Here is a 13,773-nt window from a genome sequence, read left to right on the forward strand (position 1 = left end):
CAACAGGAACAAGCTTTATTTCAGCAACGTGGAGTCCGCTGGTATGGAGTAAGAGCTTCCACCGAACTCCAGGTGGAAGCTCCCTTTTATACAAAACCCACCTCCTTAGGCTGTATTGCCCCACCCAGTACTTGCGGAGGGAACATGCTGATACAATCATGACTCATGCACATATGCGAGGTTTTCCGGGGTTCCTGATGGCCCATTTTCCTGGAACAAAGGGCCATCTCCGGGCCCTTGTCAAAAGGTGGAGGGGGACATTGAGGTTCTTTAGCGGCCATTGCCACCTCAACGATCGGGTGGGGCGCCCAGCTGCCGGCTTGCCTATGATCACCATGCCCTACCTCCGTGATCGCGGGCGCCTCTGATGGCGGGGTTCGGTCCGGTTCCCAAGCCACCAAGGACCGAACCACGACACCTAGAAGCATATCCCCCATCCAGTAGGCATGCGTTTCATTTTTCTGACCCAGATGCAGAACTTTACACTTATCTTTATTAAATTGCATCTTGTTCTCATTTTCCCATTTTTCCATTGTGTTCAGATCTCGTTGAACTCTGTCTCTATCTTCCAAAGTATTTGCCAGTCCTCCCAATTTGGTGTCATCTGCAAACTTTATGAGTAGTCCCTCCACCCCCTCATCTAGATCATTAATAAATATGTTAAAAAGTACCAGGCCGAGCACCGAGCCCTGAGGTATGCCACTACTCATCTCCCTCCAGTCTGATGAAACACCATTGACTCTTTGAGTGCGGTTCTCTAACCAATTCCCTATCCACCTAACTATCTGAAAATCCAGATTGCAGTCCTTCAATTTATCCATCAGAACATCACGGGGAACCTTATCAAAAGCTTTACTAAAATCCAAGTAAACAACATCAACCGAATTTCCACGATCCAGCAAACCTGTTACTTGGTCAAAAAAGGAAACCAGGTTGGTCTGACAGGACCTGTTGGAGACAAATCCATGCTGACTTCCTTGGATCACCAAATTGTCCTCCAGATGTTTGCAGATCGCTCCCTTTAATATCTGCTCCATTATCTTCCCCACAACAGAGGTCAGACTTACTGGTCTGTAGTTTCCCGGGTCATCCTTCCTCCCTTTTTTGAAGATCGGAATAACGTTTGCTCTCTTCCAGTCCTCCGGGACATCTCCAGTCCTTAAAGAGGTCCCGAAGATGATGGACAAGGGTTCTACAAGTTCTCCGGAAAGTTCTTTGAGCACTCTTGGGTGCATTTCATCCGGACCAGGGGATTTGAACTCATCCAGTGCAGCTAAATGCCTCTCGACAACCTCTCTATCCATGTCAACCTCCCACCCTGACACTATCCTTTGGGTACTGCCATCTCTAGATGTGCCTAAACCCTTTGACCTGTGGGAAAAAAAACAGATGTAAAATAGGCGCTAAGCCTTTCTGCTTTCTCTGCATCTTCCGTTAGAGTTTGTCCATCCGCACCCAACAGTGGGCCTATTGCCTCCTTTACGTTTGCTCCTCACATAACTGAAAAATCTTTTCTTGTTACAGTGGGCTTCCCTGGCCAATCTTAGCTCACTCTCAGCTTTGGCCTTTCTGATGATTGATCTACTGTGCCTAGTAACCTGTAGGTTATTAGAGCTCTGTCCTTCCCTCCATTTCCTGAACATTTTCCTTTTCTTTCTTAGTTCCTCTTGAAGTTCTCTGTTCATCCAAATAGGCTGAATACCACACATAATACCACACATAAAAGTTCCACACTGTTTACTGTGATAGGATAGTCAATTGCATGATGGTGGTGAAACCTATTCATTGAACTTTTTTTTTTTATAATAATTTTATTGTTTATTATTATATAAAGCATTTACAGAGAAGTTGTAAAGAAAAAGTGACCAGTTGATATAATTTGCCATCTCTTTTAACATAGATATTTAGTTCTCATCACATATTATTCCTAGTCTAGAAGTTTTTAGCCAAGTGATTATTAATACATATGAGATCTGTTATAGGAATACATTCTGTTATTATCTTAAATGATATTAGGTCAGTCTCCTTCATAAGTTGGTCCTGACCCAAGAATTACTACTGTTACTACTATAAAATATGGTTTGTCATCCTCTTTTGGCATACATATTAATATACATATTCAATTCCCATCGCATATTAATCCTGATCTAGGAGTTATTACCATCTTTCTTAACAAAGTAGTTGTTGATACATAGGAGGGTATAATCTATTATAAGGATATATTCTATTATTGTCTTAAATGATATAAAGTCAGTTCCCTTCATATATTAGACCTGTCCTAAAGGTTGCTACTGCTTTTTTTTCTCACAAGAAGCCAGGAGAATACTCCATTGTTCAGCTCATCTTTCAGGTGCTCGCAGAAAATGAAATTGTATTTTTTTCCATAGTAGAGTGTTTCTGATTGTCCTTCTGTCAGAGCCAGAGAAATCTCTTGCTTGATTCTTGCTTGTAATCGCCTTTGAGGGGGCTCTGAATCCTTTGTCAATCTGGATCTCTTCCTCTGGTCACACAGAAATATCTCCTGATAGCTTCCTAGTTGCTGTCGCTTTTGAATAGACTCTTTTTATTTTGCTGATCCAAGTCATTTCCTGCTCTGAATAGACTTCCAGGTTTTTGGTACTTTCCTTCCATGAATCTGTTTTCCCAGGTTCTTTAAAGATACTTTGGGTTTTTGCATCTCTGGCACTCTCTCCCTCCAGTTGATTAACTTCCAGACATTGAAGTTTCACTTGATTTACTGTTAGCTGAGCTGCGTCATCAGCTGGTCTCTCCGGATCTTGGGCTCCATCCAAAAGCTCCCCCTTAGTCCCACGAATTTCCTTTTCCAGCTTATTGACTGCTTTCAGTATCTCTGAGTTTCCTTTGCATAACAAATGGAAAAGCTGTGCCTTAGTTAATTCTTCCATAGTTCTAGGCAGTCACAAACTATAAACAGAAAGTCTCGTGAGGTCTCGCGGGAGCACGAGCGATCCCAAATTATCAGTTTGTCGATCTCCGTATCAAGTCAAATTCTCCCACTGAACGTTCACCCATAAATCTTCAAAGCACTCTCTTTGTTTGGTTAATGGGTGTAATTAGCTGGGAGTCTCTCACTCGGGGAAAGAAGGAATTCGCTTGTAAATTGGTTGAGGGGGGGGGAGGGAAGAGCTTGTGAGAGAAGAGAGAGAAAAGCCAGAAAGCTTTCAATTCTTACTGTTGTAGGTTCCAGCTTCTGTCAGCTTCTGCTCCTGTCGATCTGGTAAATGATGGTCTGGGAAGAATGTGAGGTCGGCTGGTCGTTTCAAGCTTGTAAAGTTGTTTGCGACAAAGACGCCATCGTGACCTTGAGCTCAAGCCGCTATTAATCCAGGGAGGTCTTGCTTCTCCCTACGGATCTGTAGGACCCTCAGGTCACCGTTCCCGGTTCCTGGGGCGACCGGTGAGCAGATTTGCGTATCTGTTCAGGTCAGCCAGGTGCAGAAGCCCCTGACCCTCGGCATGGCTTAAGAGCTGAACTGAAGTCCAGCTTTCTTTATGGCGCCATCTTGAGGTCTCATTGAACTTTTTTTTTAAGCAAATAACTTTACTAAAACAATTGAACATAGACCACATGAAATTGAGTTTTCATAGGGGGCCAACATTCATGTAATTACTTCAGTGCATGTCGCCTACAGTAGGGAGGCCAAATATATTGATTTAAAAAATACCCATGGATTTAATGTATTGATAGGATGATGAAACCAGGGCTTCATGGATTCTTGACACGATTCATGTCCACCATTCACTGTCATTCTTGAAGATGAGTTACAAATATATACAAGCCACACTTCCACCAAATGTCATTGCCCAGCAAATATATCTGTATATTGAAGTTTGCCAATGTTTAACGCTTTATCTATTTTTTAATTTCCAAGAAACCTGCAGTACTAGACACTTGATAGGGTTCATTTTAAGTATCCATATTGGGATGGTAGGCTGGATTTGTCTTAGTGAGTGACATTTTGGACAGATAGACCAGATCCAAACTAGTAGCCTAAATTTATTTCTTTGATGCTGGTGATTTGCCAGAGATATTAGTCTTAGACTGTTTCTACACTGGAGGCTTTGCATCGGGCTGCAGGCTGGTCTTTGAGCCAGGGCAGGTTGCCCTGCCTCTTCCTGCATAGGTGAGCATTTGGCCAGTGCACCTCATCCACTCCAGATTTGTGCTACTGCATGGCAACCAGGCAGTGAAGTTCCCAGTACAGAAATGGTCATAGACAGACAAACAAAGTGCTATATGTGCCTATATTTTAATTTGTAATAAGACACATCATCAACTATCCAGGGAAAATGAATTTTTTATCATTACACTGTGCCATTTGTTGATTATTTTATTTTCTCAAGGAATGTGGCAGGGATTAAGTATTTGGGTTAGGAGGGTTCAAAACTAGGGATTGGCATGAACTGAACCATGAAGCAAATTCAACATGAATTTCACAATTTGCAGTTTGTGAACAGGGGTTTATGATGAGACTACCATCACGAACCTCCACAGGCATCTAAAACAGTTCATGACAGTTCATGGATACAGCAAATTTCTGTTTCCTCTGAAAGCTGCAAAAACAGCTGAGTGGTGGTAAGGGCACTCCCCACTGCTCAGCTGTTTCAAACTATCTTTGCAGACCCTTTAGACTTCAGAAGACATCTTGAAACAGCAGAGCAGCAGGGAGAAGTCTGCTTCACATTGCTCAGCTGCTTTTTCACCATTCTGCAAACAGTTTGCAGTGGGTTGCGGTTGTACAGACTGGTTCAGTTCATGAACAAACCTCCAGGTTCAGCTTGTGGTTCATCCATGAATCATCAACAGGTACTAGGGTGGTGTGTGGTGGTGCTCAAATTGGCCATTCCAGGCCAATGCAGCCAGCGCCGCGTTGCAGGGGGGAGGGGAGGTGCGGGTGCTGGTGCATCAGTGTGTGCCAAGATACACCCTGGCACCCGCGCCTCTCCTCCTCCTCCATGGTGCGGCATTGGCTGCGTTAGCCAAGAATGCCAATTCATACAACTCTATAAACCAGATTTTCCTAGTCCATAACCATCTCTATTTCAAACCGTGTTGGGAAACTTGCAATTGGGAGTGCATGAAAGTCAGAGCCAAGTATATTCCTATTTTCAGTATCTGCTAATCTCCCTTAGGATCTGGTAGTCCGGAGATAAGCCAGAAATAACTAATCAGAGTCCTCAGAACTCTTGGAGAGAGGAGCAAGGGGGGAAGTGCCGTTGAATGGAATTTTGAGGACACAACTAGCTGGTACAGCATCTCCAGGGCCTAGGAACTTGAAAAATAGCATGAGAAGGAACTGGAGCCTTACCCTGCTCCAATTCTGTGGTACCAAGTTCCTGAAGCAATTTAAAAGGAGAATTTCTTTTTTTTAATATATATATTTTATTTTCATAAAGATAGAAATATAGAAAAGAGACAGTATAAGTTATTAATACAAAGAATAGTAAAATATAGTCTTCGTTTCTTACACTTACACCCCGTCCATTAAGTGCCTCCTTTTAGTTATGCTTTGAGTTTTGGCTGGGAGGCCCTGCGGGGATATATTTAATAATACAGATTCAGCTTACATAGGAAATCTAACACCCCAAATTAACTACACAATGGTATAAACTTTTGCCCAAAGCTTGTAAACTTTTTCACGTTTCCACCACATTTAAGAAAAGAAGCCTACTTTGTTACCACATTTCCAACATTTGTTAACATAGTTTTTAATAATTTTAACGGTCATTTTTGGTGTCCCATAACACCTATAAAGCAATTTATATTTGACACAGTCTAAGAGCCATCCTGACAGATATTCAACACCATATTTCATATTTGAATTGTGCTTAACATCGAACATTTCTTGTAGAACAGTATAAACTTTGGCCCTATAACAATACACTAATAAAAAAGAAAAAAAAAGGGTAATAAAACCTCTTTATCGTGACATTTCCAACACTTCAGCATACATAGGAAATCTAAGACCCCACGTTAACTACGCAATCGTATGAACTTTTGCCCAGAATTTATAAGCTTTTTCACATTTTCACCACATTTAGGAAAAGAGGCCTACTTAGTTACCACATTTCCAGACAGATACTTTTGGTGTCACATACCACCGATAAAACATTTTATACTTGACACAGTCTAAGAGCCATCGTGACAGATATTCATCCCCATATTTTCAGATTTGAATGAAATTCTTAACATTAAACATTTCTTGTAGAACAGTAGAACATTTCTTGTAGAACTTTGGCCCTATAATAGTAAAGAAGAAAAAAAGGGGAAAGACCCCCACTTTATCGTAACGTGTACAGAAGAAAAATAAAAAAGATTTCAAACATTGCTTCTCCTTTCTCTTCCCTAGTCTTCTATAAAAAAGAGACAGTATAAGTTGTTAATACAAAAAATGGTAAAATAAAGTCTTCATTGGTTACATTAACACTGCCTCCATTAGGTGCCTCCTTTTAGTTATGCTTTAAGTTTAGACTGGGAGGCACTGCGGAAATATATTTAATAATACAGATTCAGCTTACATAGGAAATCTAAGACCCCACACTAACTACATAATAGTATAAACTTACGAAGAACAGTAAAATATAGTCTTCATTTGTTATACTTAAACCCACTCCATTAGGTGTCTCCTTTTAGTTAAGCTTTAAGTTTAGGCTGGGAGGCACTGCGGAGATATATTTAATAATACAGATTCAGCTTACTTAGAAGATCTTAGACCCCACGTTAACTGCTTGACACAGTCTAAGAGCCATCCTGACAGATATTTCCAGATTTAAATTAAATGCTTAACATTAACCATTTCTTGTAAAACAATATGAGCTTTGGCCCGATAACAATACCCTAATAAAAAAGAAAAGAGAAAAGGGAACATCTATAAAACATTTTATTGACACATTCTAAGAGCCATCCTGACAGGTATATTTTCAAATTTGAGTTAAATGCTTAACATTGAGCATTTTTTGCAGAACAGTATGAACTTTGGCCCTATGACAATACACTAATAAAGAAGAAAGAAAGGGGAAAAAACCCCGTTTTATATTTCCGGCACTTTCGATTATATTACCTATGTGCCTACAGAAGAAAAAAAAAGAAAAAAAATTTCAACCATTGCTTCTCCTTTCCCTTCCCCGGTCTTCTTAAGGGGGTCTCATATCGAGGCTTGCTGCATCTTGTTGTTCCCGTAGACGTATGTTCTGTCCAGTTGGCCTTTGGCATAGAAAGTGCAGTTGTACTCTTTCCCGCAGAGTATGCATCGATGAATCTTGAGGTAGTTGCACCTCCTGGACTCCGATATCAATACAATTTCCCCCCCCGAAAAGCTCTTTTAAATCGATTACTTTCACAGCTGATCCATATATCTTTTGATTGATTCTTGTGTACTGTTGCTTTGAAATGGCTGTATGTCTTTTTAAGAAGGGTGTCCTTATCTAGGCTGCAAGGCTGCGACATCCCCTTTTCCATCTCCAAAATTTCAGATTTCTCTTCTGCTGATGGTTTTCCACCTTGTTTAGTGTTATCATCAACCACTGTTATTGATCCATCATTCCTGTTAGAGACTTCTTCCTTGCCGTCTTGGATCTCCTTGAAAATATTCTTAAGCAATCCTTCTGTGAATGCTTTCAAATCTTGCGTCTGTTTCTCAGTTAGAAGAGCCATTCTTTTTAACATAGACATGTTTTAGACTTGTAAGTCAGCAACCAACAGACAATTTTGCAAATAGCCAGTAGAGGTCCTATGCAGTCCTAGGCGAGAGCAAAAGTCTGTTTTGTCCTCCGACGTTCCTGGCACTAGTAAGTGACGTATTGAAGTCAGTGAAGCAGATATTCTCGTACTGGAGCAGAATTCTCATGAGATCTCCCCATTCACGGCTCTTATCTCTTATCTCTGAAAACCAAAACAATTGCAGTAAGAGCTATTGCTAATTAATTTGAGTTGATTTAAGTCCTTCTTCTGCTTAGGAATTAGCCTGCCACATAACGAGGTGGCTTCAGGCAGAGCTAAAGGCAGGGGAAAGAGAAACAAAAAAACGGAGAAATACTTTCAGTCTCTGTGCGTTAATTGATGGCTTGGAATTTCTGTGCGTGGATTGATGGCTTTCGTGAGGCTAGCAGATGTCCTCCCCTCAGTTCACCACGTTTATTTGCAGTAAATCGTAGTGGAGGGTTAAAGCAGATTCTTTAAGAAAGAAAGAAAGAAAGAAAGAAAGAAAGAAAGAAAGAAAGAAAGAAAGAAAGAAAGAAAGAAAGAAAGAAAGAAAGAAAGAAAGAAAGAAAGAAAGAAAGAAAGAAAGAAAGAAAGAAAAAGTCCAAGATAGAATATGGCAGTCGTCCTCTTGACCCGGAACACTGACAGCCTGTAATCCAGGGAGATAAACTCCCGAAAGGATTGGAGACGGCCCCAAGAGTTCCCTAGGACTTCCTGGGTAGAAAGGTGAGGTGGGGTTTGCATACCCTTCCTCTTTTCTGCCAATTATTTCTACAATTGGCCCCTGTCAGACTCTAGTGATTGTACTGCAATCCCCTCAGGACGACATCTTTAGTCACACCCTCAAAAGGAGAATTTCTGAGGTAAAATGGCTGTGGTATCCTCAGGTTTCTCCTGGGGATACTGTATTGTCTAATTGTGCACTGTATCAGAGAGGGTTCAGAAGTTTCTCAGGCTTCTCATCACTTGAGGTAAAAATGAACTATGGTGGTTAGGTGTAGAATGCACAGGTATATGGATTTTATATGTAGTGTGATTGGAAAGCTTCTGACCTACTGAAGCAACCTAGTCTTCATTTTTTAAAGCCTGTAGTGGTCATCTGAAAGGTTAAGACACCTTAGAGTAGTTCCTGGATAACTCTCCATATTTCAAACTATGTAAAATTCATGTTTCAGTGATACAAAGTTGTCCTGAATGTTTTTAGTTTGCCCCCAACCCCTTCCAGGTAAATAAATGTTTTTCTTGTTGGGTTCAGTCTCTTTTCTCCTTGGTATTAAGAGCAGAAAAGGCTTCCTAAGGTAGGAGAAAAGGTACATCTAGCATGATTAATAGTAATTAGGGCCAAGCAGTGGCAGGGCCAGTAAATTAATCTCAGAGCTGGGTTGGGGGTTTTGTGCCAAAAATATTTTAGCTCCTGCTCCTGCAGTTCAAACCATCCTAGAGGAATCAAAATTAATCAGTTCCTTTCTGTGCAATCCTTAGCAAAGTAAAACCTTTCTAAGATAATAGAAGTCAATGAGCTTAAATAATATAGTGCTATTTTGGGTTTCACTGTGTGAATTGCTAAAATACAAGAAGGGACTGGGAAGCAAAAAGCTTAAGAACGACCACCTTGCATATTTCTGGTCAAATACATACAGCCTATATCTAACCTCCCCCCCCCTCAAAAAAAAACAAAAACAAAAAACAAAAGAACAATAGTATATAAGTATTTTGTATATATAACATATATATTCTTCAAAACAGTAAGTTGAATTTGGGTAGAAAAAACAAACACTAACAGTATGTTTCTTATTTTTATATTCTCAGTATTATAGAAGTTTCTACATATCCCCGAAAGTTCTAGAGTGAAATTAGTTTTACAGCTGTCATGCTTCAAGTAAAGTTTAAACTTGTCAAGATATAGGAATTTGCTGGGCTGATTGTACATTTTTCATTGTGGTGCCATTTCAAAAATGTTTCATGTTGTTCTCTGGGTAATTTTCACATGTTTCTACTCTACTTTCTACTCTAATTACTGTTCAATAAATATTAATCAATGTTTTTTGTTACTTTTTATATATCCAGAAACATTTTAGCTGTGAAGAAACTACAATGATCAGATTTTGTATTTCTTGGTTACAGGAAACAAATTTCGGGCAACATTTTGCAATTTCTACTAAATTAATCATACTGTTAGTCAACTTGCTGTGAAAGAAACTGATATGCATATGAAATATTTCAAAATCACTTGTCCTCCAAGAATATCTCCTAGGAATTATGTATTATATTTAGCAATATATCCAGGACTTTCTAAACATCCAACAGTTTTTCTACCTATGGTTGCTTGTAAATTTCCATTATAAGGTCAAAGAACCAGATTCAAGTCCAATAGCACATTAGAGACTGACAAGATTTTTGGAATTTAAGGTTTCAAAAGTCAAAGCTCTCTCAAAGCTAACAAAAAATGTTTTGGTCTCTAGGGTACTACTGGACTTGAATCTGGTTCTTCCACTGTAGACCAATGTGTCTACCCTCTGAAACCATCTTCATCATATGGTATGCTTTTTATTTCTCAGGAGTTGCAAGCTGATATTGCATCTCATGTATCACAATATAACAACCTATTGCTGTTATGTGAGACACTATGCAAGTCAAGTTCCAAAGAACATGTGGAAGCAATGAAAAAAGATTTGGAAAAACTGGACAGAAGATGGAAAACTCTACCTGTGGAAGTAGACAAAAGGTTGGTGGGCAGGGTTGTTTTTGCTTCTTTTTTGTTTAAACAATGTTTAATTGGCATAGGAATGCCACACATTTGAATATACACCATTATATGTCTATAAAAACTTGGTCATACAGTTTAGGTCATACTGTTTACTAAGCTGAGAATTTGGCACACTTATGCAGGGAGTAGCTTCTCCTTTTTAAATGGAAAGCTTTCAGCTCTGTTATCAGGATTGTTCTGGTTTGATCAATAAACCTGTCCGTAAAGGCTTTCTTTGTACTATCACTGAAAGTATGCTCACCTGCTTTGCTTCACAGCTTCCAATGGTTTGTTTCGGGGCTTCTTATAACATAATGCTTTATAAGAAGGCAACTCAAGATATCATTAAAAAAATAAAATTACTGAGCTAAATGTTTATCTCTAAACCTGCTGTAGTATTCTAAGCAACACAAGCCTGCCAAGAGTGTTACGTCTTAATAATCTTTCTAAAAGTTATTGAAGAGTGAGCTTTGCAGAGTTCCATAGAAAACAAATTCTGTAATGGAGCAACAACTGGAAAGGCTTGTCTTACCTTCCTCATTGCTGCAGGCATGGAGACATTTAAGAAGGACCCACCCTATCTAAGCATCCCAGGATTTTTAAATTAAGATCATAAATAATATTGGTTGGCTGGGATCAGCATAATTGGGTTGGGGAGATTGTTATCACCGCCATCTTGTGTCTGTGGGATATGCTGTCACTGTTTTAAATGGGATTTTATGGGAGATATTATTTTTATGATTTTACTCTGTAAGCCGCCTCGAGGTGGGGTATACCTCACTGTTGTGAGAGGTTGGGGTATAAATTTAAAAATAAATAAATAAATCCCAAGAAACTTGAAGAGAGGTGAAGAGTTGTAACCCACCACTATCATTGATAGGTTATTTGACCTATCATTGATAGGTCTATCAATAATGACAGGTCTATCAATAATAAGATCTCAACTCTACGATTGTATTTGGTAGACCAGAGGGTAGACTAGATGCATGTGATGGAGACCCGGGTAAAATCAGGTAGCCAAACTTCTTGTTTTGAGGAACTTCAATATCCATGCAGAGAGGCCATCCTCTGGCTTGGGCCTGGGCCTGGACCTGGTGGCATCAATGGCCAACACTGGGGTTCTCGCAAGTTGTTGCTAATCCCACCCATCAAGCAGGCCACACCCTGGACAATCTTTGGAGCAGGTATAGAGGTGGATCTGATAGCAGTTAATGCAGTGCCATGGTCAGACCACCATACCTTGAAGGCTTATGGATTCTCCATCCCCCCGCCCAGAGATGGAGGACATAACTTATTAGATGAGTTGGTCAGTGACTGGTATAACCAGTTATTGGCTGCCATCAATGAGATTGCTTTACCTACTCCAAGCCAGCCCCCTGGTAAAGAGAGAAGCTATACACAAAGAAGTGGTTAGCTGAGACAATGAGAGCGAGATTGAAGGCAGACTCATGATGAAGTGGCAAGAACATCATATAGGATGCTTATGTGTGCCTATGAAATGCCAACGAAAGAGGCAAAATGAGACCTTTATACCACCTTCATTGCATCCGCCAGCTCACACTGGCATAATTATTTAGAGTGATTTGATCCTTGATTGTCCTCCATGAACGGCATACAAATAATAGTCAACTGGATATCATTTCCAAGGCTTTCACGAGCTACTTTGTGGATAAGGTTTTGTTACTCCCCTAAGATCTTCCCCCAATACTTAATGTAGTAGCTGAACTGGAAGCCCCTTGGTTGCATTTGAAGGAATGCTTTGACAACTTCCGATGACTTGCACAGGCCAATATATTCCCGGCTACAGTGATTTCAGCCCGTGCCTCAGCCATTTTCATTTCTTTTTGTAAAAAAAAGTTCCAGGTACAGTCCAGTGAAGAACACTGTTTTATAAATGCTACTGAAATGGGAGTGATCTTTGCAGGAAAATTTTTCAGTGGACTGTGTTCTTAACTTGGTTGTCTGTTTACTGAACAACTTATTTGGGGATAAATTGTTTAAAATTTAGCCTCATTGTTTTACAGAATCAATTTGCTCCAAGCTGCAGTTGCTGAACACAGGCAATTTGATGATCTCCTCCTCAGTTTTTCTGACTGGATTAAGCAATTCCTTGGTAAACTCCATACTACATGTGAGATAAATATAGCTGATCTACAGCCAGCAATATGTCACAGCAAGGTAAAGAATGCTTTTGAAATAAATATCCAAATCAAAATACTACATTTACAAAACTTAATGACAAATTGACACATTTCCAGACTAACATGATAGCAGGAACAAGCTTAAATACAGTGCCCTTATGCTGATCTCACTGATGGAAGAGAGGGGAGTGAGATTGTAAAGGAGTCCTCCACTTTCTTACCCACCATTTTATCAATGAGGCCATGACTGTTGCTAGAACAAAGGCTAGAGAGAGCATTTGACTTATGTCGCAAACTGAATGTCGCATTTTGCCATAAGTGCCCCTCTGCCGCATGACCTGACAATATTTACTGCATGGTCAAAAAGGGCGTATTTGACAGAACAAAGCTCAGGTGCAATGGCATCATTGACCGATGACCCTTTTGGATAAGACAGGTGGTGTATGAGCCGAAATTGCCCCACCACCTTTTTGGGAACCACTCTCAATGGGGAGACCCGTAAATTACTGAATGGGGGTGCCGAGAAGGGACCTGCAATGCGCCCTGCTTTGCATTCCTTCCTAATTTTCCCTAACCACCTCAGGCATCTCCTTGGCTGATTTTAAATTGGGGAAATCTGTGGCTGTACGCAGTCCTGTAAATGGGATGCTGAAACCTGTTTTAAAACTAGCAGCCAAATAGGCTGCTGAAGCCAAATCGGGATAATATTTGAGAGTTTCTAATAGGGCTGGTAGATTCACAGGTGAAGGTTCTAGGCTAGTTAAATCCAAACTAGATTTAATTTTCTTTTTAGTTGGCTTTAAAACTATTTTACCCCAACCCACCTTCCTTTTTATAGGAGGGTCGGGAACCACGAAAGGGGTTCTGGGCACTGTTTCCTTTTTGGCATTTGGCCTTGGAATGATAGCCACCACACGACTCACATGCGTGCTCAAAACGGCATTGCCGCCGTTTACACCCCTTTTTGTTAAAATCCCAGCAGTAAAGGATGCTGTTTCTTTTATTGTAAGATCCATTTTTATCTGTATCACATTGTTGCCTCATACCGGGACCCATTTTTAAAAGCCAGGTGGCCTGGTGAATTATATCCCATTGTGTCAGAGAGTTATGGGAGGCCAGTTCTCTAAACTTTTTATCATAAGCTAGGGCTGCATCGTCCCCAG

General features: G+C 40.2%; 1 protein-coding gene across 11 annotated transcripts in view; it reads left to right on the plus strand.

The window, feature by feature from the left end:
• Window positions 1-13,773, plus strand: part of SYNE1 (spectrin repeat containing nuclear envelope protein 1) — a 493,810-nt gene that overhangs the window by 174,175 nt on the left and 305,862 nt on the right. For all 11 annotated transcript variants that reach the window (XM_077349398.1, XM_077349413.1, XM_077349457.1 and 8 more), the window contains 2 exons: window positions 10,282-10,448; window positions 12,494-12,647. In XM_077349398.1, coding sequence (XP_077205513.1) covers window positions 10,282-10,448; window positions 12,494-12,647 — 321 coding nt within the window. The remainder of the gene's footprint in view (window positions 1-10,281; window positions 10,449-12,493; window positions 12,648-13,773) is intronic.

The sequence above is a fragment of the Paroedura picta genome, chromosome 1 (assembly GCF_049243985.1).
Source record: "Paroedura picta isolate Pp20150507F chromosome 1, Ppicta_v3.0, whole genome shotgun sequence".
Classification (NCBI taxonomy): Eukaryota; Metazoa; Chordata; class Lepidosauria; order Squamata; family Gekkonidae; genus Paroedura; species Paroedura picta.